We start from the raw sequence: 27,660 nt of genomic DNA on the forward strand, positions 1-27,660 counted from the left end.
GGGGCTTCTTGGTCCCTGAGGGAGCAGAGATGGATATGTCCAACCTCAGGAGTGGAGAGGGGGCAGCAATATAAACTCCGTACGTCCTCGTGGTGATGTTTCACCACCCATTTCACCTCAGTGGTGAAATTTCAGCTTCTGGGCTCTCTTTTTGAAAGCGTGGGTCTCCCCTGGGGACAGATGGCTGATGCTTCCTTTTGTGGCTGGCTTGCAAGCCTTCTTGGAACTGATAAGCCTGGTTCATTGGGAAGAAACCCGTAAGAGACTTGGGCCTCCCTCGACTTCCCTGTCTCAGCTGCACCCGTGTACCTGGGCAGGGAGCTCTGTGAGAGGGGGGGTCTGTCTGAGAACTTTCCATCTCCAGGCATGGTGAGGCCCAGGACTGGGTCAGAAAGTGGAACGAGGTCAGCAAGGGACTGTCTGTAGCCGCTTCCCCGTGCCGGGGTAATGCACCCGGGGCTGCGGCTGTGCTGGAGCCGGGCGGGTGTGCTGGAGGTGGTTTCAGGGCCTGCTTGCTGTGCTCACTGGGTGCTTTGGGCGCTGAGCATCCCTGTCCCCTCTGCCCCCATGTCACAGAGCTGTCCCCCCCGCCCCCCATTGTGTCCTCGCCGTTGCCATGGCAGTGTTGGGGCTGCCCAGTGCCGGGATGCCCAGTTGCCCTGGCAACGGGGACAACAGCCTGTCTGGCATCGGGATCCTCCTGTGAGTGTGTCCCCACAGCCCCTGCAGAGAGGGAGAGGTGGGGGATGCTGGGGAGTGGTGTCTGCGTCCCCTTCCCGGCCGAAAGCCAGAGGGCGGCTCTGGGTGCTGGTGCTGTCGGGTGGCTCAGCCACAGGCAGGCAGGGGGGAGCTTGGGAGCGGGGCGGAGCAGGGACCCGGGCTGCAGAGGAGTTCGGGGGGGGGGGGGGGTGACACCCCCTGCCCCATGCCGCAGGGCTGGGGGCATCCCTTGTGCGAGATGGGGGTGCCTGGGGCAGGGGGGTGCCCGGGGTAGGGGGCCCTCGGTCCTGCATTTGAAATCTGTAGGGATTTTCTGAGCAGCAGTTCCTGCGTACGTCCAGGGAAAGGAGTGGTGGGCTTGGCAGTGCTAGGTCTACAGTTTCACTTGATGATCTTAAAGGTCTTTTCCAGCCTAAACGATTCTATGAAATGTGGTCCAGATGCCAGAAAAAGAGTAAATAAAAAAGGACATGCAAAGTTGGCAAGCCAGGATAGCAGAGATCGGATGCTGGGAAGGGGAAAATGGTGCTGTAAATACTTAAGGCAGGAGCCACAGCAGTAAATGGTAGTATGTGGAGCTGGGGACTCTCCAGCAGACCCTTGGAAGGGACCCTTGGTCCATCTCACTGTCAGCTGACAGATGAAGTTCATGAAAAGAAATAGTTGTGGCTCGTGGGACTGCACCCACAGCAAAAGGCTTTTTTGGCTCAGGGAATATTTTTATGGAGTTTTACTTCTATGAATCTTAACTCTGCCACTTAAATATGGTCTAATCATGAAACAGTGTGGGGCGGCCTTATGTTCTCCGCTTAGGAAGGATGCCACAGCCTGGAGACACAGGTGTATCCTTTGGGTCTGCTGTGAATGGGATTCTAGATTTTCAAAGTCTCATTGTTACACCTTCCAGGTTTGCCTAGTCATGGCCACTGGGAAGATTCATCGGTCCATGGGATCCTCCAGAATGGCTGATGGACTCCAGAGTAAGGTGGCAGTACGTCGTTATCCGAAGCTGGTCAGAGAGGCAGAGCAGCGTGTGCCTGTAAGTACCTGCTGGGGGCTGGGTAGGAGCTGGGTTAAGGCTGGAAGCTGCCCCTGTCCCTCCTCTGCCTTCCCCTCCTGTTGTCAGGGTGCTGTGGAGCCAGGCACCACCTCCCCACCTCTTTGCTGCCGTGCTTCTGTTGGAGGGGGCTGTCATGGTGCAGTGGGGGGTGGACTGTGTTGCTTCAGGGTCAGGGTCTTGCCTGAACGTGCCAGTGGAGCCGAGATAAAGGAATTACTGGGCATTGCACGGGAACAGCTGAAGCACAAACGTGCTTCCTTCCGTCCTCTTTGCTGTGTGGGCAGTAACATCTTCTGTCACGTGGGCATACCTGCCAGTGCTGCCCTGGCCACACCGCTGGGCAGCTGGGCATGTGGTGGGCTGCTCAAACCGCCTGGAGTCTTGACAGGACACGACTGTCCCAGATAGAATAGCTTCCAAAAGAGTTGTTTCATGGTATCTCGTGTCCTGTGTGGAGCACAGATGCAGCCGTGCAAACAGCAGTGGATTCAGGGCGATTCCTCCTTCCCACCCACAACTGTCCCCTCTGCTGGCTGGAGCTCCCTTCACTGGAGGTGACCCAGTGCTGAGGCTCTGTCAAGGAGACATCTCTGTATCCTTCTGTGGAGGGGTCTGTGAGGCCAGAACAGCGAGAAAACAAGTGCTAATGGAAAAGAAATAACGAAAACTTGGACCCATTCCTCTCCACCTCAGTCTTGGCACAACACTGCTTTTCTGCTTTCCTCTGACTCACCCAGCAGTGCCATCTCCACCTGCGTGTTGGCTGTGAGCACTGTGCAAGGGTGGAGTTAGGGGATTTCTGATAACTCCTCCCCGCTCTCTTCAAAGGCCTCTGGCTCAATCCAGCAAAACTCAAGAGGGAACAAATACCCAAAGAGCAGAAATCCCCAAACATGTCACATCACCTCATGAAGGAGAAGCTAATGGGACAGAGCCACTTGCTTAGAGCGTGTGTATTCCTCTCTATATCATTAATTTACTGATGTTAAATATTTCAGCAGGTAATTTACGGGACTTCCAGGACTATCCTAGTGGCTGTGATCACAAATTACTCATCAGTGGCACTTGAACGAGAAAGTCTTTCTGTAGAAAGGCATTTCTGTAGCTCTTGCTGGTGTTTTGCATTTCAGCTGACTCCCTCTGCCTTCCTGAAGGAGATGTCTCTTACCACCAAGCAGAGGCTGGCCAGCACCCGGGAGATGAGGCGGCCCCGGATTACCCAGCTTCTAGACATGGGTGAAGCCTCCCATCACAAGGTAGCCTTTTCCTGCCCTTTTCCTTGCTGCTTGATGTGACATTTGAAGAGGGTGTGAGTTTGTGACAGGCGTGCCTCCGGCTCATCTGAATACCTCAGTGGCTAGGGCCTGTTGTCTTTTCAAACTGCTGGTGGTGGTGGAGTTCCTTCTGCTGGGGAAAGGTAGAACGTTTTTCCCTGGTGAGAGGTTGGAAGTCCTGATCTGCACTAAGTCAATATAAATAACCTCTGCTGAAGTTGGTGGGTTTTGCTGGAATTTAGCTGATACTGGGGGAAGGCTGGGGCAGGCCACAAGGGCTCAAGCTTGCCATTTTCCATCCTCCTGGTGAAATAGCCACCTCGTGCTTTGGTGTAGTCACTGTCAAATGCTTGGGGTCATGGGACTCCCTCAACGGTGGCAGCATTGCCCCTTGAAGGCTGAGGGCCTATAGAAGTTACTCGAGATTTAACAAAACCAAGTGCATTAATGTTTTGGGTTGGAACAATGTGTGGGACCTTTACAGGGTGTTAGATTTTGCAGGCTGCCAGATATACAGGGGAATGGCCCTGGGCAGAGGGGAGTGGAAGTGCGTTCTCTGGATCAGTGGTTACTTAGATGTATGTTTAAGCTGCTTTTCTCACAGGACTGCTCACCACAGCACACAGTCCAAACGGGTGGATCGCTGAGGTAGGCTGTTGAGTGGAAAATTGCCAGCAAGAGACCTGTAACCAATTGGTTAAGGATTGCCCTAGGCAGCACAGGAGGCTGGGAACGCATCAGATGAGCGCACACATAACTGGCAGCGTGCTGCAGGCACGAGCTGCCGTGTGAGCGTGGCTCCTGTGGAGCAGCAGGAGGCCTGCCTGGGTCTTTTGAGTGGGAACAGTGCAGCTGGGAGAGGGGAGACAAAGCAGGGAGGAATTTTCTCAAGTATTGCCTCTGCTCTGTGAACATTTGCTGTTTGTGTATAGTTTCAGACATGCTTCTGCAGTGGTATTAAATGAAATGGCAATAATGGAATACAATAAAGCATTTATTTAAAGCCTGTGGAAAAAGGAGATACCAAGTCCAGTCTTACTGAAGTTGCCCAGTAATGCTGAGAAAAGAGCTAAACCTTACCACTATCCAGCATTCACCTCCTTTGTCTTTTTCCCAACTACTGTGTTACCTTCTTTTTAGCCTTACCTCCTCTGGTAGTGTTGTCTTCTAACTGGTTTCTAGGCTCTCTATCAAAAAAGATATTTAGGGATGTGTGGGACTCGGTCTCTGTCTCAGAGTAAAGATCATCCCAAAATTGTTTCCCATGGAGTCTCGTGTAAATTCTTGGGTTTCGCCTGCTCCATGAGTGCTCGTGGCTCTTCCAGGAAGTGCTCTTGGAGCTGTGTGACCACCTTAGCACAGGGCTCTGCTGGCAGTAAGCGCTGCCTTGCATTCTGGAGAAGGAAACCTGGAGGAACACCCGCCAAAAGAGCTTCTTAGCTTGAGCTTGAACTTTTGATCAGCTCAGAACACAGGTGGGGAGCTGTTTCCCTAGCGTGAGCTGCGTGGACATACTCACCAAGAGACTGTACTCCACTGGAGATCGGTGTAGGATTCTTTCATGAATCTTTCTCCCAGCAGCTGACCCTCCTCTCACTGCTCTGTCTTGCCTCTCCAGTTCTCAGCAGTTGACCTGGAACAGAGCTTGTTTCAGCCTTTTCCTTCAGAGGTGGTATTTCAGAACTACGTCCCCTTCGAGGTCTACGAAGTGCCACTGATTCTGAGGAACACTGACAAGGTAAGTGGTGGGATGCGGAGGTTTAACACTGTGCTGGAAGAGGAGAGCAGAGTAATTCCTGTGGTTTACAGCATAACAAATTATCTGCTGCAGCACAGCACACCCAGAATAAAATGTCTCACCACCTTTATTCTGCAAGATGGTGGAAATCTTCCCATGCTGGGGATTCTCCCCTTGATTTTGGCCACGCATTGGTGGTATGTAACGCAAAGGAGCTTTTCTAGTCGGCGTCCTTCCCCTTGAAAGCCCTGGATTGATGGGAACGTTGAGGGTTGTACAGTTCTTACCTGCTCTCCTGCTTTACCTCGAGTGTGCACCATATGCTGGTGGCTCCCTGGTTAATCTCGGTTTCTGGCAGGGCACCTCTGCCTCTCACAGCCTGTTTAGCTGCCTCTGTGCAGCTCACTGTCAAGGCCCAGAGCTTGAGCCTTCTCCATGCTGGAGGAAGTTATGGTTAGTGGCATTATCACTCCAGGAAGGGTGTTTTGAAGCAGCAGGGGAAATGGACTGATTTAGCAGAAGCAGTGGGAGGCCTTTAGGTGCCACTTTAGGCTCCTGCTGAGCTTAATGCAGTTCTGCTCAGGTTTTTCTAAGCAACGTGGCTCTCTGCTTTCCCTTTGGAGAACCACAGCACATCCAGAGTAATGTTCTCTTGAAGGTCTCCACCTTTACTTGAAAAAATTGTGATCGTTTTGAGATTTCCCAGGAGAGTTGAGAAGGGAGAAGTTGAAAAATGCCAGCAATGTTGTTGCACTGTAAAGAGGAAAATTGAGACCTTTTGAATTTTGGCAGGGGAAACGTTTGCTTCAATGAGGCATGTGCCAAGAGCAGCTGGTGGGAAAAGGCAGGAGGGAGGAAAGGAGCTGAGTGGGAAAGTGCTCTGGGAGAGAACATTGTACACGCAAGGGTTTCTCTTGACATGTAAGAGTAAGTGTGCTGGAAGCAGAGAATGTTCAGAAAAAGAAAGGTGTAATTAAAGATACTGTTCTGTAATGAAGAGTAAGATGTGTACGTGAGAGGAGGGCAGGACGGGCAGAGGGAAGTGTCCCTGAGAGCACGTGAATTAACCCCCCCTCCAAATCTACCAGTCTTGTTGGAAAACAAACAAGTGGACAAAAAAAGCTGTCAGGGCATGTTGCAGGTGGGGGAACAGCAAGAGAAGTCAGAGTATATTCTGAGATAACAGGTTTTGACAGGGACGTGGTTGGAAATGGAAGACCCTTTGGCAAAGACAGTTGCAGGGTGGTCCCTCAGTTATTCCTGGAGAGTCCTGCGCCATTCCTGGCCTGGCGTTTAGCTTGGGAATACTGGAAAGAGCAGCGTGGGTGCCCCTGTCCAAGGGATACCATTCATGGGGTCCACGCTGATTCTGGGCCCTGGCAGAATGGATTCCATCCTGGTGTATTAGGTGCATGTACCTCTGTAAGGAACTGAAGGAATTGATGCCTCAAACATTCATCGACAGAGAAAACCTCCAGGACAAGCTGTGGCCTTTGTGATTAGTCTAAGGAATGTCACCCGAGGGAGCAGGAGTGTATGGAAGGCTGCACCCCCCACTCCCTTGCAGTTGTACTGACAAACTCCTTATGTGGGCCTCAGAGGGGGGAAACTGAGTGGAACCGAAAGTTTCCCCTCAAGCACAAAGACCGCTAATCCCTGGCTGCACTGTGTAAGCCCGGTACTGTGTGGCTCTATTGTGTAAGCCAGACACCATGCTTGCCTTGCTAACAACTTCGTGCCTTCACCGTTGAAGGGGCGACAAGGCCTGACAAGAGGTGAGCATTTCTGCCCCAGAAGCAGAAGTATGTTAATCAGCTGATAAGATGAACTGAAACTTTGCTGTGTGTGCACCCACCGCCCAAGATGGTCGGACCTGAGACAACGCTGGATCCAGGGGTGCTGATCCAGATTTCTTTGACTCTCTTTCTCACCTTTCTACTGCTTTCCTTTCTTTTCTTTCTTACAGATTTATAAGAGATCACATTGCTTATTATCCTTTTCCAAGTTTAAATTGTTTTCTACTGCAAGTAAAACATTTTAACCGGTCATTTGGTGTTGTTTCACCTTAATTTAACCCAAGGGGATCACGGAACTGTTGTGACTTCCTGGGCTTCCATCCCAGGTTGTGACAACCTCAAGAGTTAAAAGTGCTTTGGAAAGGTGGTTAACACGGGATGTCCCCAGGGCATGGCCAGGTATTTTCTCCTCATGTTTCCATATGAGTGGCAAAATCATAGTTTCCTGTCTTTCCTGCAGGTTCCTCGGCTGGTGAAGGTTGTCTTGGAGACGTCGCCTTACTTCAAGTTGACCAGCCCCGGTGGTGTGTGCTGTAAGGTAGCACCTGGCATGTGTTCAACTTTCCAAATCCAGTTCACCCCTGAGGAGAACAAGGTGAGACTGGAGGTCCAGAGAGGTTGGTGCCTTCAGTGGAAGCTGAACCTGCAGGGCTGGATTCAGAACAGGGCATCTGCTGTGGGTTTTGAGGACTGTCCTGGTTCCAGTGGGGTTGCCCTGGATCTAGAACCGGGGGAAACTCTTTCCCCATGGTGAAGATTATGCTCTCATAGGCTGGAGTCTCTTATGCGTTTCAGACCATTTTTATCCTTCAGTGATGGAACATTTAATGTCATGTCTGCTGGTTTCAGAGATAAGAGAGTCTGCCGTCTGTGGTGGGGCGGCCTCCCAAGGTGTTGGTTTCTGGTATCTGTTCAGTGCTGTGTGATTATGGGTTTGCTCCACTAACGGTAGATACAGAGGTCTGTTTAAAAGGGACCTGTTATTTGGAAGACCCAAAGTGAGCCTGATCAGAGTGGGGACCGCCACCTTTGAAAACTGGAGTCACCTTAATGCCTAGCGTGTTGGACAAGGTAGCGAGACAGCGGAACATTATGTCTGAAGTCATCGCGGTTTTTACGCACTGGTTATAGCCCACAGCCTGCTGTGGGGTCTGCTCCAGGCTGTGGTCGGGCAGTCTGCAGCTGGTCCCCTCTTGGCACTGCAGGATGCTGTTAGCTGCTGCAGCAGGGACTGACGGGCTGTGCTTTCCCTCCCTGCGCTTCCTTGAGCGTTCGCGAGGGAAGATGCACGTGGAACAGTAGGAAAATGGCAGGGTGGGGTGTGGATGTTTATCCATCTCTACCCAATGGTAGGGGTTTAATTATTATGGAAAATACTAGAGGAACAAATAGATCCAGAGAGCTTTTCTGTTTCCCATCGGGCAGCCACTTCCCTGCCTCACCCTGGACTGGAGCAAAGATGGTGCTTTTCCATCCCCTCTGTTTTCAAGCCTTGCAGCTGTGCTGTCCCTGAGGACACTTGTCTGTCTGCGATGCAGATGCGAGGCTGCGGCAGAGGGAGGGCTGTGCAGGTGGCAGGGAGCCAGCCTGGCACAGGCACACTGAGCTCTAGATGTCCCTAACTTGGCAGGAGGTTGTTGGGCTGCAGGTGGCTTTGAGACATCTGCCTGAACGAGCACGTACGGGAATAAACGGGCAGGTACAAGCTGCAGGCAGACACATTACCCAGAGCCTGCGGGGTGGCTGTGTCGTCATGCGTGTTACTGTGGTTGCTCTGTCAGCTGGCACCTCTTCCATGCCAAACACGCCATGCCTTTGCTTAGAGGTTTGCACATCAGTGCTGTGGCCCTGGCAGGTCTGATTCTCAGTGCTGTGGTGTGAAGGGTCAGTACTGTTATCTGGAGGCTTGTTAGTACAGAAGAATTTAATACCTGGCATGGAAGGGGGGAAGCATTGCAGGGAAACAAGGACAGGCAGGCTGAGTCCTTCCACCAGCATCCTGCTACCTCTTAGCACTGTTCTTCGCATGACTTTGTTGGAGAGGTGAGGCTAGGGGATAGCTTTGAGCCAGCAGATGTTTCTGCACCCAGCCAGAGGTACAAGATCTCTTTGGGCATACCTGCTTTTTCATCTTTCACTTGCTGCTTAGATATAGTTTAACACTTTGTCCTATCCTCAAACAGCATGGATATAGAAAACTAAAGAGGAAATGCCCTGTGGTCCCTAGCTCCCCATGCTTGTGAAATAATCTGTTCCTTTGGAGGGACTGAGAAATTATTTAACATTAATATTTAGGGTTAAAATTATGTTGTCCTAGGGCAGTTCTCCAAACTACCCAAGTGACACAAGAGCTTAATCTCATTGAAGCAAGTTTTGAAAAGTACACCGGTGCCTTCAAAATGTGATTTATTCATATTAATTAGTGTTCTTTTTGGGGGTGGCAGAGGTAAATTGGTGCCCATGAAGGGCAAAGTGCTGCTCTTCAAGTTTAGAGAGTCAGCAGAGCAACACGTGAACATCACCACAAATACAGGTAGGGTGAGAGAACCCTCAAGAACACCGATGTCCAATACTTTGTCCCTTGTCTTGCCCTTGAACTGGTGAGTGCATGGAGCAGGGAGCTCTGCCAGCGAGAGGTCCTGTGCACAGCTCCAGTGACACTCCGGTGGTTTCTGCTGCACTGGGGGTTGTGCAGGGCATGGGCAGAGGGATGCATGCTGCTCAGCGAGGAGCACGTGGGGATTTATACAGCAGAGTCAGAATTTTGTACGAATCGAACATTTTGTCTCGTACTTGATGGAGTGTGGGCCAGCGAAGTACCAGAGCGCTGTAGCTCAGCTTGAAATGTGTCACTAGTGCAGTCAGGAGGTGCACGGCACCTTGAAAACCCCTTAGCAAAGAGGCTTTGGGAAATGGCTCTGTAGAGTCACCTGCGTTGGGCTTGCAGTGGCTTGCATGCAGAGTACCTGTGTGTAGTTGTGGAAGGCTTACGAGTGCTGCCTTTGAACAGCCTCTGCCCCTCTGCTGCTCCATCATCTGCAGGGATGGTGGATCACCCAGTGAGCTGGGACGCAGGTACAAGCCCCTCTGCCAGGGCTGGGCAGTCCTCCTGCTGTGGAGTTGGTTTGAATCTGTTCTTCCCCGGGGTCAGTCTGAATTCAGCGAAGTCACTCCTGATTCAAGGGAGTAAAATTGTGGCTAAACCCTAAATAAAGGGACCGTGTGAGTCGTTAGTGGCTGAAATGCCATGTGCCATGGAGCGCTTGCTTGAAAAATGAGCAGTATCCTATTTTCTTGCAGTCATTTGGGAATGTGCCACAGGATTGGACTGTCAGAAAGTAAATAAATAGCTGACATGTCTCTCTGTTTATTGGCACTTACCTTAGAAATAAGAAATGCTAATTTTTCTGTTGGGCAACGTTTCCAATTAGTTACTCTTGCTGCTTCTGATGTACACATTTCTGTTTTAGGGCTTCAGCTGCACGGTGTGGGTGTTCTCGTGCCACCCTGTGTTCGGGTGTCCTTGCATTATGGTCTGACAGTCTCTGTCTAATTGGAAACCATTGTGGAACTGACTGGCAATAGACAGGAATACATTTGTGGGTGTCCTTTGGCTTATTAATAGATTATCTTAAAGGAAGAAGGAAGCAAGAAGCATATAAATACATAGCACAGCTTATTCTGTTTGTCCTCTCGCTCTTTTCGCTGTAGCAATACAATATATTCAAGCAATACAAGTTCAGTCTGTAAGGTTTGCCAAATTCATTACTGATGCTCAGTGGAGACTGAATTAATGCTCATTAATATGAAATATGACAGGCTGATGAGTTATTGCATTACTGAAATTAAAATTCAGTCGGGCGCTGTTAGATGTTTGGTAGCACACAGAAGCTATTCCAAGTACACTTTTAAGATGACTTTTGCAGGGAGGAAAGGGGCAGAAAATCAAGGCAAATGGCCCTGCGCAAAATGAACCTGGAGCAAAGTGACCGATTTCAAAGCCTCCTGTGAATTGGTGGCTGAGGAAGGCAGGAGAAGGGCCACCCCTTCTCATGGGAAGCTGTCTTCACCCTCCAGTCTCTCCTCTCTTTTCATGGCCCTTATTTCCCAGCCTTTATGATATCCTGGTTTCAGCAGGGAGCTTTCCCTGCTTGACTTGCTATGCTGCCTCGTGCTACAAGGATCTCTTCTTTGCAGTTGTCTGCTGCAAGGAGTTCAGTGAAGTGTTTAGGATTGGTTACGCAGGAAAACCAACACCTGCGTTTGCTGGTGTACTGGGCAGTTAGGGTTGCTGTCACTGTGACAGTAATTAATGTTAGCCTGCATTTGCAAAGAGACTGAAATGACACCTCTGAGACACAAGCAGTTCTTTAATTTCATTGGGTGCGAATTCAAATGCCAGTGGTGATACTTTGCAGGCCAGAGCTTGTAACTTATTGCTTCTGGAAGGTGAATAAGAGAAGAGGAACCATTGTACAGTGGGAGGTGTTTTCCTTGAAACTGGGAGAGGAGTTGTGGGAAGGATGAAGTTGTATTTTCATGAAAATCTGTAGACTGAACCTGGTGGGTCTAAAAACAATCTTTAAAGCATGGAAGTGATGCATCCTCTCTCACCCAGGCATGCTTATTTAGAAACCTGGTTTGAAACCGTCTAAGGGTTTGCAGTTGCAAAGTAAAACAAGGCTGTAAACTGGTTCCAGCTGTACCCGCAGACTGTAAGCAAGTGCCTAGCCGAGCTGGTAACGCAGGGCAGTGCTGCAGTGGAGAACTGCAGCCTGTATCTCCCCCCGAGGGAGGGTGATTCAGCTTGCAAAAGCTCACGGGACTGTGGGTTCACAGCAGCCTGAACAGCCAGCTTCTGCCTCGCACCCCTCTTCCCTTGGCTTTCCCCCCGTTTGGCCTGAGGCTGCGTTCAGCTTGGTGCAAGGTCCCATTCTGGTGGGTCACAGAGTGTGGCTGAAGGGTCAGGGCACTCTGAAGAGCTGAGTCCAGCCTTGTACAGGATGCAGCGTCGAGGGCGTCCCTGGAGAGGGGGCTCGGCACGCAACGTGCGTGTGCATGAATGGCGAGAGGCAACTTGCTCTCTCAAGGTCATGGTTGTCTCTGTGGCCAAATCCTCGTTGCTTTAGCCTTGCTTTCGTGTACCTGGAGAAGTCCCTTTCCTGGGGCAGGCAGTCCCAGTGCCCCTCCCGGCCCCAGAGCTGGGAAGGTGGCATGTGCTTGCTTCTGGGGGGGTTACACCTGGGGGAGGCATTTATTCCTTGGGCTCTTCTGTACATTGCTGTGGATCCACTTGCTCCTTAGCAATGACAGTGACTTGAAAATGGTTTCCTATTATTTCCCTTTAATACTTCCAACTGTTGAAGTTTCTTTTTTCTTTATCTCCCTGCTGATCTGAACTCCTTGCATAATCCTCTGTCAATCTGGCATCTGGGAGAGAGAAGTAAATATGGCATGGCAAGATTTAACAAGGCAGGCAGCTTTCAAGTGGATTTACAGTGCCTTTGTTACAGTAGTGTGGCCACAGTAACAACAACAACAACAACAACAAAGTAAATAGTATTCTTCATTTGCTAATGCAGTTTCTGAGGATCTAAACAGTCCAGGATGTGAAGTACCCAGATAGTAGGTGCTTTAAATTCACATGGGCTGCCCGTACCTTTTATTTTAGATGGCTTAGGCTGCAGGATTGAGTACAAAATTGCTAATTCAGAAAGGCTTGCTGAAGATTAAAGGCTCTCCTGAAATGTGATATTCAGTTCTGTAGGTCGTTTGCTGCAGTTTCCTTCCTGGTATTTTACTTTCCAAATACAAGAAGCAAAAGCCCTTCTGCACGGTCCGGTGTGAATATTTGATATGTCTAGAGAGAAAGATCTTTCTTTATTCTTTTTACATCTTGGCTGTGACAGCATCTGTTACAGCAACCTTAAGCCCCAGCTGGTGGGTAGCGCTGGGTGTTAGTTGTTGTGTTAAAGCAGTAGCTCTGTGTCTGTGCCTCCTCTGGCTGCTGTAGGGCCCTTCCAGGCTTGGAGGGGGGCGGGTGTGGGAGAGCAAGAAATCCCAAGCACAGAGGAATCTGAATCTGTTCTGGTTAAGAGAGTTTGTTGTGTGCAATTCCTAAATCAAATTATCTGCTTGCTGCTTCAACGATGATAAAAATATCAGACGACTTCAAAGCACTGAGGAAAAAAGATCAGGACAGCAAGTGAGTGATAAGATGCAGAGCTTCCATCAACTCATGGCTAAGAGAGCTGCTGGAGGTAATGGCTCCTGGCCCTGCTGCAACAGTTTTACTGGTGATTTCAGCGGGGGCAAGGGGTTACTTGCAGCACTGCGATGCCACACCGTCCATCTGGAGATGGATCTGCTCCTCCCTACAGTAAAATGATTTTGGTGATTTGATTTGCCTTCCTACTGCTGAAGGCCAGACAGCTGGGGGGACTGTCTGTCTCTTTTGTGAACAAGCCTATGCTGGGGAGTAGCACAGCTGAGTTTGCTGTGGCAGGGCTGTCCCAGTGTCTCCCATCTGCAGCTCCTGCTACCACCTGCCTCAGGCAGGCATGCTAACAAGGCATCAACCCTGCAACAGAGAGGAAGCAAAGCTATTTCCCACGTCCCCTGAGGCTAGGTGAGCTGGAAAGGGAACTGAGATTAGACACAGGAAGAACTCTTAAGTCTAGGGTAGAGCTGGAATAGGCTGCTGAGGGCAGGGGTGGAATTGTTAGTGCATTTAAGTACTTGTCAGACATCTTGCAAGAATAGTTTGGGTGTAGAGCTGAGCCAGTTCTGGGGTGGGGAGATAGATCAGATAGCTTTTTAAGGGTGTGTGTCCCCAGCCTTGTCCCTATAATGCTCTGGGAAGTGGTGGGAAATACACACTTACCCTGCACTCACCTGACATTAAAACAATTCCCTTGTCCAGCTTGTTAAATATTTCACCGACGACTGAGTGTTGGTCGTGCATGTGGCAAAGTCCTTTTGAAAATGCACCTGAGCGTCCCCTGGCCAGCGTCAGTGAGGTCGCTGCGTTGCTGGGATTGGAGTTAGTGCTGTGGCACAACTGGGTGCTTAGTGGAGCCTTTGATCATCTGCAGTGGTGATTGAAGCGGGTTCTTGTTACTGCTGTAATCCCTTCCATGAAATTGCTCTATTTTGGTGCTTCTGAATCAAAGTATCAGATAATTTTGTCTGGTTCTGCCAGCTTGCTGTGAAAGCAGGTGAATCAATGGGATTGTTTCTTCTTTGCAAGTTAACAGCCCTGTTGAAGTCACGCTGCAGGAATGAAAGGTCACTAAGGTAAAAAGTCCTTTGACATTGCTGGATGCTACTGTTAGAGTCACAGAAAACAGCAGTTTTTCTTCTGCCATGGGATGGTACTGAATGCACTGTGCTGAGATTGTTTCTTTCCCTGCAGGATTATTTCTACCAGCTCACCTGCATCACAGAAAGGGAAAAGTTTATTGTGCCAATCCGAGCTATCGGTGCCCGAGCTATCCTGGACTTCCCTGACCAGCTGAACTTCTCTGTCTGTCCAGTCAAGTACAGCTCCCAGAAAACTCTGCTGGTTCGCAACGTCGGTAACCGGGAGGCTCGCTACCGCATCAGCACTGAGAGGTAAAGGAGCTCGTCTTCTTTGTGTAAAACACTGTTGCATGATAACATGGTTGGTAACAACATGGAACCAGAGCATCTGAGCTGCTGTATTGCAGCTGCAGCTGGAAACGGGCAGGACACGTGGGGTTTGCTGTTGCTTATAGTGTTTAAGCGTGACACAACCTTTGATAAAACTCTGCGTGCTGCAGCGAGGTTTTGTACTGCAGGGGTGTCTCCAACACAGCATCTCGCAAGAGTGGTTCTGTTAGATTGAAAGAGCAAATGAAGGAAGGCAACCTGGCTGCCCGTGGGCTGTGTAAGATGCTGCGTGGCAGGAGACAGCTCTGGGAGCTCGGTTCCTGTAGACTAAACGCGGTGTTAAGAAATGGGCAAGCTGTGAGCTGGTGAGAGAGACATTTAAGAATTTACCAGCAGCTGTGTCTTTATTTGCAAGTGCCATTAGAGATCGTAGATCAAAGCAATTGGTATTGAGGCCCTGACAGGAACACTGTGTGGTCCAGGAACTTTGTTTTCCAGTAGGTTTGGTCTGGTCCCTGGGACCAAATATTAAGTAGAATGAGCTTTTAGGTGGAGATGAGCAGACACTGGCTTCAAAACTGCACCACAGCCCCAAAGCAACATGCTAATGAGGGCACAGGCAAAAGGTGCAGCAAGTGTCTGGTGCATGGGTTGGGGGCCTTTTCTTCTAGAGCTTTATCTCTCCCAGATTTCCTGGAGAGTGCTCGAATCTGTAGGGATCCAGCTCGCAACCTCCTGATCCTGAGTACCTTCTGAAACGGTTACATACCAGTGTCGGCCAAAGACACCCATGCTCTGGGAGGCTGCAAGCACGTGGTGTTCCGGTGGTCCCGAATCAAATGCCTGACATGAGTTGTGTTGTGGACAGCCTGTCCTGCTCCTTTTGGTCTCAGAAGACAGTCACCAGTTTCCCAGTTTGCTGAATGGGAGAGGGTGGTGCAGCTGCAGGGAGACTGGTTCAATTGGCTGATAATTCGTGGTGAGGTGCTTGGTCCCGGAGGTCTTGGTGTAGGAGCTGAGGTCAAGAATGCAGCAAAGACCAGTGGTCTGACTTGGTGCACCTGAGTTGCTTCAACTTCTTCTCCAGGAAAACAGGGCTCAAAAGACTGCTCTTTACTTTTCTCTTGTGAAACGTGAGGGTTCAAGAGGAGCTTCCACCAAAGCCTGGCAGGGTATTTAAGCAGGCTTCTAGGATGCTATTTAAGGAGGCTGCTTCTTTTCCCTCTGGAAACACGTAGACAGGAACTTGTAAATCACTACACAGTTTTCCTCTGGGATCTCCAGATCTAGTTGTTGCCACCAAAATAAATACTCAGTAAAAGTCTAGCATATTTTTGCAATGTACTTTCCAGCTCTTCTATTGAGTGATACAGCACATGTCGAATCCTGCTTGATATGGATTTTAAGAGTTTCTGAACTTCAGCAATTAAATATTTCGGTCCTGATTTGCAATAAAGAAATGGGAAGCATTGCAAACGTTTTATTTCAAACTACACAAAAAAATATTCTGAACAACTGGGTTGCATGTGTACAGGGATGGAAAGCTGGTATGATTTCCTTTGTCAGCTGAGGGCATCTGCCATCTCTTCCATTTCATTATGAACTTTTGAAAGCCACTTTGAAATTTCAAACAGATGATTTAAATCTTTGAATATAAGTAGCATTTTATTCTAATTAAGTTGCCCTGACTTTCGTTCAGATTTCTTTTTAAATACTCTTAAAAGAGTATTTAAAAACACATGCTTGCATGTGAGAGGAGGAGGAGGATGATTAGTGGCGTAGAAGGGAGTGAGAGATCTGTCTAAGCTTAGATCCATCAGGTGACCTCTGTATCCTTTATTCTCTATCTAAACAATTTAAACTTGTGTTTTCTGGCCTGAGCATATTCAGGCTCTTGCCCATTCACAAGTCAGCTGCAGATGCCACCATTTCCTAGTCCATCGTGCTGCTCATACCATGTTTCCTTGCAGCTTTTCTCTGGATTTCCTTGTCTGTGGCACCAAGCATAACCTGTTTGCCTTCACCTTCAGTGCATTTTCCAGCCCATCTCCAATCCTAACCTTTCCCCTCAGTACTGAGTGCTCAGCTCTTGCATCTGGTCACTTCATGATGACGTTCCCTGCCTGTTACTCATTTATCTAAAGGCTTTGATGTTTTCTGTTGTGCATTTCCCTCCAGGGAAGAGCTCTTAAGTGAAGCCATGGGGCCAATTCAGCATCCTTCTGCTGTTCCCCGTTCGGAGCTCTCCCTTGCCATGGTTTCTACCAGAAGCATGGCTGCATTTTGACCACTTTTTCATGAAGGGAGAAAACCACCAAAGCACTCCCCGTTATGCAGTCTGGCTTTGTGCCTCTCCTCCCTCTGCATGTCCATACCCAGCTCTTAACTGCATAGCATGGTAATAAAAAATAAGAATAGTATAAATAGAGAAAGTCTCTTCGTGTTGTCGCATTGTTAAGGCAGGACAATGAGTTTCTGCTCCATGACATTCACAGAGATAAATGTCATTCCAGTACATTCCAGTTGAAAATGGTGTCTGGAAGCAGATCTCAGTGCAGCACTGCCTTTTCCTGACATTGCTGGCATGCTATGCCATGCTATGGGGCTAGAGGGGATCAATCCGAGATCAGATCCATTTAGGAATGTCCCCACCAAGCTCTGAAAGCTCAGGAAATTATCCTGCGAGGCACAGTGCCTCAAGCCCCCTTGCATCCCTCCCTGTAGTACCCATACGCTGCATGGAGGCGTGAGATTGGCCAGTTACCATAGGACATGCAAAGACCATCCAAGGACATGAAAGTAGAGCCTAGGTGCAGTGAAAGAGGGAAATACAGAGCTTGCGAGATGCTGACTCCACACAGGATTTCTCAGCACAGAGATGGAGTCTTGGATGCTTTGACTGTAGCAGACTGGGTTTACTGGAATAGTTATACTGCTTGACTTTGGCTGTTATACCATTACTAAAAACTAATATATGCGAAGATTAAACGACCTTTGGTTTTTTTCCTGCAATAGATCTTAGTGGACAGAAGAGGCAATTCAATCACCAGTAATTTTACTGTCTTCCTTGGGTTTGGAGGTAGCTTGTAATGAAATCAATTCTCCCAAACTCAAATGATTGTATAATGCACCAGTAGACCAGAGAAAGGTTGGCTGCAGAAGATAAACGCGCCACGGCACTTGAAGTGTATTGCAGCCTCCTTGCACACTGCATGTGCCAAAGGTGTGGTTGCAGGAGAACAGGCGACATGGTGGTTTGAGAGCCTGGGCCACAGAACTGCCAGCTTTGTTCACTTGTCAGTCGTGTTTCTCAATTCTGTCAGGAGTATTTGGCCTTTGGTATCATCATGGGATGCCCAACTGTCAAGATGGTGAAAGTAAGCAAGATGTAAATGCCAAAATATATCATTATGAAATTGCTTACAAATCTAGTGTTGCTTTCTTTCTGAAGGGCAATAACAGGCAAGATCTCAGCAAGTACTGATGGGCAGGTCTCTCCTACATTGGTGTGGCTAGATAAGTTTATACAAGCTGGGGACTGCAAGGTGCCATTGGGAGATCTGGACTTGTGAAAGTTTAGATGTCGTACAACAAAGAAAACCTACAAATGGACATAGTTAAAAAGCATGTCAGAAGAAAACGAGCTATTAAAAAACCTCCAAGCCTTATCTTTCGTGTCTTTCAGGAGCAGTAGGGATTCATTAGAAGGGTAGATCTAACAGGATGAGAATTATCCTAAAGAACAGCTCACACTTAATGAATAAAAAGCCAATGTCTATCCCGCTAGCGTCATCTCTCAGCAGTGGTTTTCATTTGGCTATGACAATGTGTCAGGGGTGTCTCCTTAGCATCTCTTCTTATCTGTAGGCTGCAGACAACAGCTTAGTGACGGTGACTGAAATTCAGGGGAGTTAAGTTTAACCATGGAGCTTGCATCTCTGGGTCTTGGAGAACCAGGTCCATGTGAGGAATAACGAGCTCCTGCTACAGCAGTAAGAGAGTTGTCTTGTGGGTACAGCATGGGGTGGGATGTAGGACATGCAGTGTCTGATTTGTGCTCCGTTTCTCAGTCCTGAGAACTGAGTCCTGAACTTGGTTGGATCCTCTTCTTCTGATAATTTGAAGAGATGAAGATATCTTCAGGAGTGTTCTTCCCATCCTATCCCATCCATCTGAGGGCAGGAGTATGTAGACATGGGGAAGGAGTAGGAAGGTGATGGGATGGGAGGTAGTGCTGAAGTGTTGCCCGGGATCCCCCTTAACTGGCAGCTTTTCTGTTCTGGCAACATTTCTGAAACAAAAAAAAAAAAAAGGAAAAACCCAAAATCTCTGCCTTTCCCACACCAGGCAATGATCCCACACAAGCCCTGGCAGAGACCTGCAGCAGTCCTGGCTTAACCATCAGTGCAGATGCAGGACCGTGTAGAACAGCCCAGTTCTGAGGCTGGTGGTGCCTTGTCTTTCCTCCGCTCTCTCCAGGGTCTCAGGTCCAGCACACAAACATTGCAGGCCCCGTGCTTCGGTGGCAATGCTCTCGCTGGTTGTAATGGGAGCAGGTCAGGCCCCTAATTGCAGCGATATCTCCTTAATGAGCAGAAACTCCAGCAATTTCATCAGCTGTCACTACTTACATGAACAAAGTTCAGCTTGCGCATGGCTCCAGTTGTTCTCAATATTTTTGTGTGTGTTGCATTCTCTAATCATGGTAAAACTCTCCAGAACATGTTTTTAAGGTGACAAATTGACCACCAGCAAAGCACTAAACCCCATAACTTTTGTTTTCTAAGTGGGGCTGTAGAAGAGCCACGAAGCCCAGCTGCAGAAGCATGTTTCACCTGACTTGTCCCTTTGCCTTAAAGCACTGAGTTTTGTGTCTGTCAGCCAAGAGCCGTTTACCCGGTGACAAATCATAATTGCTCATATTAAATCCAAAGTACCCCAACACATTTTCATAATTATTTCCAACGCATTGCACAGAATTTGCCTGGTGGGCCAAGCAAACAGTTATTGAGCTTGGATTACAACTCAGAGTCCCAGATTGCAGTGCTTGTGAATACACAGAAAACCTCCTGTTAAACTCTCCTTGATGTGCTCCTGGTAATGGCACTTCATGTAGCCAGGGGTTTAATGGTTCAGGCTGTGCATGGGATCCTCCTTCCGTGTCTTGTTTCCATGTCGTTGTATCGCTCTAATCTGCGTTTGCACTTATTAATCTTTTCCTGATTGTTCCTTTTCTTAGAGCAGCTTTCATTGTAATGCCAATGAAACGTGCCCTTTCTTAGGCTAAACTAGGATGTTTTCAAGGTAAAAAAATGAATTCTGCAAATTAAACCATAATTATTCTCTGGTCTTCCAGAAAGACACTTATCCTCCCTGTCTGATTCCTAGGCTGCAGTCTCACTGGGACAGGTAATGCCCTGACATTTGCATCTCTTGAGGTGGAGTTTATAGGTGGCAGGGAAAGACAGATTCCTGAGGAAGTCAGTGTCAAGTTGTGCAGGCAGATAGCTCTCACCCTCTCTGTACTCCTCAAAACCCATCCTCTGGCTGTATAGCTAGCGGTCGGACTCCTGAGCCTCCCTGCAGAGAAGGGGATGCAGAGTATGGGGGAGATGAGGTCGTTTGACACCACAGGATGTTCGGAGAGCTGGATCTCTTCAGAAGTGAGAGTCAGTAGAGCCATTTCTGATCCTCTGTGTTCTGTTTTTTTCTACTGACTGTGGCTTGTTTGCTTCTTGCTTGCACAAGTGAGCTGAAGTGGAGCAGACTGCAAAAGGAGTATAGTCCCCGAATCACCCACAGTAGCCCTGATGTGTCTCTGTCTCTGCGTTGCAGCCCCTTCTCTGTGGATCCCTCCATCGGGACTCTTGGGATTGGTGATGCCATGCAAGTAACAGTGGAGTTTCACCCGCTGAAGACCGGGGATCATTCCAGTTCCCTGGTAGTTCACTATGACACAGGTAAGTGCTGGGCACTGCGTGGTGCACGCTCTCTGCATCCTTCAGAGCAGAGCCCTTTCTAAGCAGAATAATGTTAAACTTGCTTTGCAAACTACTTCTAAAAGCTTTTCTTTCAAAACCTCTGCACGTTTCAGTGCTTAGAAGGGAGCAGATAAGGGGCAAAGGCTGAGTCTGTTCTGTGTGTCCTGTGTGGCTGTGTGCTGGTCCATCCCTGGTGTCAGCACGGTGTTCTCCACCCAGCACGCCCCCCGTGACAGTCATCTACCATCATTTCCCGTTGTCGCAGCCACCTTAATTCCCTCTCCAGGTGTGCCTCCCCTGTCCTTTACCTCAGGGAAAAAGTGACAAATAGTTGGTGTTTAGGGGGTTGTTAAAGTGGATCCCCTCAAGCAGGAATGAGATTTTTGGCAGGCTGTTTTGCTGGGAGTTGCTGAGTGGAGGAAGGAGGAACCTTGATTCTCCATTGCAGTGTGCACATGCAGGTGTGAAGTTTTATTCCTAGACAATGCTCTGTTTGAAGTGTAACGTGGGGAATGCGTGTCTCTGTCGGACTCTCTCTAAATGCCCCCTGTCTCTTACACACCTCTGTCCCCTGTACTGCTTCTCCGTTGTTTTGCCACAGACCCTTTTTTTATGTTGCCCTCTACCCACCTACATCCCACACTTCACAGCATCAGGACTGAAGCAGCCAGGACTTGAGGGCTCTTGGGGTTTGGCAGGGAGCGCTCGCTGCCTCCCGAGATAGGTATAAAATTTATACTAGGGTACGAGAAGCCAAGCTCAGGCCACAGAAATGCTGTCAGCTTTATAAGTCACTTAAGAGTAAGTGGGAAAAACTCAAGAAAAAGGTGTGATGTTAAAATGCTTCTGTCTGCCTTGGTTCAGCAGAGGTATCTTGTGATGCTGGTCGAGACACTTCCTCAGTTGCCTGAATGCATTTGGTGTGCATTTTCTCTTGCCTGAAAGAGAGGTTTGTTTTGTCCCTGTTCCTGAACTTCGGTCCTGGGAAGTGTGATGTCCTCACCTGGGTGCTGCTGTGATGCTTTAGCCCAGCAACGAGCATTTTATTGTCTTGAGTTTGTAGAAGTTCTAGAAATGCTCCTATATCTTCCAAATGCTCTTTGTAGGCTTCTGAGTTATCACAGCTTTGTTTAATGTTTTTCAGTCAATGACACATTCACAGAGAATGGTTTGTGCTCACTCAGAGAAGCTCATTGGTTTGGGTAGCACTGTCTTGACAGAACTACTGAAATTTCAGAGAACGACAAAAGGTGCCTCATTTGTATGCATATAGGGAACCTATAGGATAAACTTCAGAGGGACAGATCTTTTTCTGGGTTAGATCAGGGCTAACTACCCTAGAGGTTAGGGCTGTGGGGTTTATACCATGTGAAATGAACAGTCCAAGTGAAGAATCCAGGGCCAGGATCTTCACAGCTTGCTTTGAAAACCTGAGTCTTGTTCTTACTGAAACACCTGATTCCTCCAAGGTTAATCTTTGCAAAAGTGATTTTCATGGATAGGCCACAGGGACCAAACTATCTGCTGGCTCTGGGATGGGCCACCTCCCGGAACATGGTGCAGCCACCTGGGAGATGAAGGCAGGATTCGTTCCTGCCTGTCAGTGCAGCGCTGCAGTTATTTTTCAATAAACCACAGACTGAGAAGGAGAGCAAGGAATGATTAAGGGATTGTCTCTCAAACTTTGAAGCATACAATTAAGTAAAAGGCTGCTGAGATTAATTGCTGAAGTGAAACTGAAACATTTAATCAGTCTTAAAAGCTGCTTGTTGCAGGTGTAGTGCAGAGCAGCAGACAATGTTGCCCAACCCGGCGGGGCGAGCCCTGGCTGATTTGTCCTGCGCTAAGTCAGACTCCCTGTGACTCGCATACAAAAAGCAGCTGGGTTGCTCTTTCAGAGCCACCAACAGACTGTTTCTTATGAAACAGAGGCACTAAGAGCAAAATATCAGTGTAGGGTGTTGGGAGGCGTTTTCCTTGCTTTACTGTGTGTCTGTATTGACTTGCTCACAAGTGGCAGCAGTTCTCAGTGAATCACACTGTTGTTAGTGTGACTGACGCAGGATCAGGTGCATGTTGCGTGGGTTTAGTTTTTGCTGAACTTGAGTCAAATCTGTCCCTAGCATTGCTTAAGCAGACATGGAGCTCTTCCCTTTGCCTGCTATTTGGTTGATTAGAATTGTGTGTCCTTTAGACTGTCCTGGTTAGGAGCACAGGTGTTGTCCCCTGGATAGACTGTCTATGTGGTGGTAGTCGTGTTGCTACAAACTTTACAGGTGAGTGTGAAGAAAATGTCTTTGCTGCTAAGAGCATAATGATTTACAATGAAAATTTGACCTTCACTGCTTTACATGTCCAAACTCCTCCATTTCCCCCATGTACATGGGTCTGGGTGTGAAAAATCCCAGCTCATACTCCAGCTGGGAATGTAAACATGTCGGGATGCTGAATCCCTGTCTTCGGGTAAAATTGGTGCTGGGTTTGGCTGAACCAGCTTACTTTGGTAAATGAGGCCACCCATGCAAGGGCTTGGTGGTGTATTAGTGGTCACTGTACACATGCAGGAAACTCATGAAATCCCAGCCCTGGTTGTTTACTGCTGTTTGAGGTTGAATAAGTAACTGTAGCATGGATGTGTCAGCACCTCTGAACATCTCAGCTACCCACAAGGATAAAGCATCCGAGAAAAGCACTGCCTTGCTGTGATAGTCATCTGTGGTTTTGTGTAGGCTTTGGAGAAAACAACCACCTTTGCAGAGCTCTGCTCTCTTTCCTTTAAGAACCCCCTTTCGACCAAGGATCTTGTCATCTGTCTTGCAAGGCTGGCATTGCAATCAGTGGCTTCCAGGAACTTGTTTGAAAATGAAATGAAAATCCTCTTGATGTAGTCTCTGGATCAAGCCTTTTCCTTTCTCTTTTTTCTCCTTTGTAAATCCACTGAGGCATGTGGACAGGCAGCAGGGTTTAACTGAGGTTTAGCCCTTGTTGTGCTGCATTTTCCATTCCTGAGATCACTCAGACAAGTTGCTGAGTGTTCTCAGTTTGCACTGACTTCAGCCAGAATGGAGGAGGCTCAGTACTTGTCTGAGCAAACTCCCTACCTCGTTACATACTTGGGTCGTCCCTGTATTGTGCAGGATACCAGGGTGGGAATACCGAAAACATTTTCTGGTTTTAATCTTAGTCTTGTGCCAGTGTTTACAGGGGCTCTGACGTTGCCGTGAGCAGCGTTAAGTTACTGTTGAGCTAAATTCATGGCAACAGACCGTGAGCTTCTGACGGCCACCGCTGTGTGCCACTGCCACTCCAGTCTGCAGTTGTTCCTCTTCATGCACTTCTCCATTCCTTCCACACCAGGCAGATTTATAGTAGCTGCTCACAAGTGCTAAGAGGTGGGGAAATCTTCCACTTCCTAAGCAGCAGCCCCTTTTGAATCCAAAGCTTCCCTGTAGTGCACTAACCGATGTAATTCTTTTTTATTTGTGTTTAGTGCTGGCAGATGGTTAGAAACTTACATTGTTCTGTGAGTTTTTAAAGAAGATCTTGTTTCCCGTGTTATCCCAAGGTGTAAGCCAGACTGATGCTGTACAAGAGGCTTCTCTAGATTTGCCTTGGGCTATCAGGCATTTAAAAACTTTGCAAAGGGATTTTTCTTTCTGCCTGTCGTAGGTGGTGAGTGCACGTTGTGCTTTCTTCCCTTCGCTTGTGAGAATTCCCGGCAGTGTGGCTGGTTTCTGTCAGACGTTTATGTTCTTGTACATCTGCTTCAAAGTGAGTGGAGGGAGTCATATATTGTAGGCAAAAGAGGTGTAAATAGGAGTTTGTGCAATTCTGTGTTGTCTTTGCATCTTAATAGTAGCAGCACTGCAACAGAGCGAGGATTGGTAACTAATACTTTATACAACTGATTGGTTATATGCTTTTATAGTTCAAATCACTTAGATTGATGGGTGAGTCTAGTTGGTCTCCAAAGTGTTCGTTTCTGTCAAAACAGCTAATAGGTAACAACTGTTTCCTGTCTTTGTTCCCCTCTTCTAGAACTGCTTGTAATAATGAATTTTTCTTATACTGTTTTAGATAAGGCCGTTCTGCTCCTTGCAGAGTATGGCCCCTCTCCAGGGCCTTGTGTTTCAAGAGAGATGATCTGTCACTTTGAGGGTAGATGAAGGGGAATTAAGTTTGTGCTTCATTTGCTTGAGGTTTCTTTGCACAGCTTTGTAGCTCCACAACTCCGTAACACCCCTCCGAACAAAAACCCTGCTCCAGCAATCCATGGAGTTGGCTGCTTGAGCACAGACTGGGATGTATGTACTAGGAGGGTCACTTGGAAGTTAAAAATCTCCTTCTGGCTGTTTTGTTCATCCTCAGGCATGCACAGAAACAGACTTCTGCGTGACGCTGCATACCCCATTTTTAGCACATGAAAGATTTCTGGAAGAATGTGGTTTTCATCTCTTTGCAGGACACCCTTGACCGCAGCTTGTCTACGCTATCATCAGTGGAAATCACTGACATGTTCTGAAGTGTCATTACCGGGGGATGTGTTTCAGGGCAGAACTGACCATTCATTAGCCTCCTTTCCTTGTGGATCGATCAGCATCTGCTGAGAAGCAGAAGAGCAGCTTGAAGGGTCACTGATTTATTAAGTGGTCTATTGGGCATGTCTTTGCCAGGCAATCGGAATGAAAGTTCCTGCACCATTTTCCCCATGGCCAAAAGCAATGTTTCAGCCAGTCAGGTACCCCAGCGTATCGTTACTGTAGTAGCAATAATGGTTAAAAATAGCCCGTGGCATCCTGGGTATGCGGCAGTGGTCTTTCATCATCCGACGGTTTCATCGTCGTTTTCAATACATTCTGCGAAGCTCCTTCATGCTGGGCAGGACAAAGCCTCCGTGCTGGCTCCCAGATATTCCTGTGCTGGAGTATTTCATCCTGGAAGGAGGCAAACAGTTCTTCCTAAGCACAGTGCAGAGGGGTGATGGGGAATGCTGTGGGTGCTCGGTCACAGAAGGATGCACAGCGAGAGCCTGACTGCAGAGGAGATGACTTAACGTGCAGGAGAGCTGTCTGGAGAGCCTGCAGCCTGTCCTGTGGAGCACTGCTGGCTGGTCACTGCTTTCCACCTCCCTTTTCATCCCCATCTGTTGTCTTACGGCTCCTTGCAGGGCCTCTGGGGTAGAGACCCTCTTCTTGCACTGTGCTGCGTGGGCTCAGTGGTGCTTTGCCGAGGCCGGGGCCGTGCTGGGGACTCTGACCGTTACAGCAATACCTGTGGCCACAGTAATGACGAGGATGCTCTGAGCTTTGTTGTAGCCTGGGAATGGTTCTTTGGAAACACCTGTGTTAGCAGCAGCAGTTATTTAGTGGTGAGGTTTATAAACGAGGTCTGGAGTAAATAACGTGATGGTTTAATGATGTCTGAAGGCAGCTCCTGAACACCACCTCGGAGAAGCACTTACAAATGACTGTCGCTGCTCTGCGTTTTGCTCTAGGGCTGGAAATACAAGCGTGGGGACGGACAGACGGCCCTTCTCAGGCAGGCGGAGACTCGGTGCATCTTGTAGGTGAAGCCATTAGCTTCCCAACAGCGAAACAGCTCAGAGCAGTGCTCCTGACTCTGATCTAGTGGTAGCTCTGTGGGAGATGCAGCAAAAAAACACATGGGGGGGCAGGGGGGGGGGGGCTGGATCAGGCTGTAGGTGACTTCTCCAGCTTTCCAGAGATCGCTTAGCCTGGTGAAGTGACTCGCTTCTCCGGCGGTGAAGTGGTAACAGAGACCTCTGCACGCTGTTTGAAAAACAAGGATATGCTGGCAGTGGAGGCAGCTGGGTATGATAGTAGCAGGAGCAAAAGAATTACTTATCATAGGTCGATATGGGGGTACAGTAACATCCTTTTGAGTGAAGAGCTCTGCTTTCATTGCTTGCTCGTATTTTCAGTGAAAAAGCAGCAGGACCTGTCTCTCTCCAGCTGCGTTCATAGAAGAGATGAGAGCAAGGCACTGTCTTCCGACAAACTGGGCAAATGAAATTACACTTGCTTTCCATGCTACCTAAATATTCCAAATTTGACTGTCATTCACTCCTAAAAAGATTTAAAATCCAAATTCAGCAGAGAGGGAGATACAGGGATAGAGGAAGAATATGTCTTGGTGAAGACAAAATGCATCAGGCTTCTGTTTTGTTTCTGTTCAGTCCAATCAATCTGGCTACCAGCTTCCTAATGTTTAGAGCAGTAATCAATGAAGGAAAGTACCAGCTGTGAATACTAGGAAAGCGTTCTTCATAAAACCTGAAATTTGTTTTGAAATCTTGTGCAAGGGTTTGCTCATCCATTCATTGAGCTATACTTTCAGGCTAAACAAAATCTGTCTTTGTTTAAGAACAGTTTGTACTGCTCTGAAAATTATTCCCCCTTGCACCAGGATGATCATGTAGTATTAGAAGAATTCAGAAAGATGTTTTAGCTGTTCTGTAAATTCTCTCTTTCTCTGTTTCCCTGCACAACAGGAGCCCCACAGAGGATGACCCAATGCTAGATTTCTTACTTCAAGATAGTGAAAAGTTATCGTGGTGTGCTCAGATACCTGTGTCCGTAGTCACGCAGATGGATGCTGGGATAAAACACAGGGGTGTTTCTGCTGTGTCAAAGAGCATCGCTCAGGAGTGCACAACCCAAAGCGTCTGCTCTACTGCTCTATAAAAAGTCTAGCTTTTAATTTCAAGTTCAGGCATTGCTTTGTTCAGGTTGGAGAGAGAAAGCTGTGTCCTGCCACCTGTAGGAAATGTATCAAAAACATGTAAGAATGAGAGAATTGACAACCTGTAATAAGCTCATGTTGTGTAAATAACGATAGGGCAGACACATCTAGATTCAGTAAATGTGCTTTCATGGCAGCCAGGCATCCCAAACCACAACCATGGACATTACCCTGTCAAGCGAAATACCTAGTGCTACGTCACTGTTACAGTACAGAGGGTTTTTTTAAAAAACTTATATATTAAACAGCCAAGAGTCTTAAATGAAATGTCACATCTAATTTGACACCAAGACATGAAGCCTGCAGCCGCCCGTGGCCGACCCTGGCAGGTCCGCTCTCTGTGTCAGCTCATCGGCCTGGCAGACGGATCCATGGCTTCCTCCTGACTCGCTGGCAGCTGTGCACGCTCTCCTGGACCCAGAGATTTGTGGGTTTATGTATTCAGAATGATGCCGAACGCTCTCTGTGGTAGAAGGTGCTCTGGCAAACCCTCCAGCCTTCAGAAGAGTCCTGGGTGCCTGCAGCCAGGAGCGCAGGGGTGGCTGCGTCCCCAGCTCCTCCCCGGGAGAGCAGCAATAGGGGATGTTTAGCAAATTGTGTAGAAACAGGCAGTGCATATGCTTTCTCCCTCGTGGGCTCTGGAGTTAGCATTTTTCTGTGCTGGAGGCTTTATTCTCATCGCTGCTTAATAGCTTCT

At 48.3% G+C, this 27,660-nt stretch overlaps 1 protein-coding gene across 1 annotated transcript in view; it reads left to right on the top strand.

The window, feature by feature from the left end:
- The first annotated feature begins 1,639 nt into the window (after positions 1–1,639).
- LOC141947313 (hydrocephalus-inducing protein homolog) overlaps positions 1,640–27,660 on the top strand; it is a 51,727-nt gene continuing 25,706 nt past the window's right edge. Inside the window, exons 1-6 of the mRNA XM_074878286.1 lie at positions 1,640–1,759; positions 2,911–3,036; positions 4,673–4,792; positions 7,049–7,183; positions 14,003–14,202; positions 20,056–20,180. Coding sequence (XP_074734387.1) covers positions 1,640–1,759; positions 2,911–3,036; positions 4,673–4,792; positions 7,049–7,183; positions 14,003–14,202; positions 20,056–20,180 — 826 coding nt within the window. The remainder of the gene's footprint in view (positions 1,760–2,910; positions 3,037–4,672; positions 4,793–7,048; positions 7,184–14,002; positions 14,203–20,055; positions 20,181–27,660) is intronic.

The sequence above is a fragment of the Strix uralensis genome, chromosome 9 (assembly GCF_047716275.1).
Source record: "Strix uralensis isolate ZFMK-TIS-50842 chromosome 9, bStrUra1, whole genome shotgun sequence".
Taxonomy (NCBI): Eukaryota; Metazoa; Chordata; class Aves; order Strigiformes; family Strigidae; genus Strix; species Strix uralensis.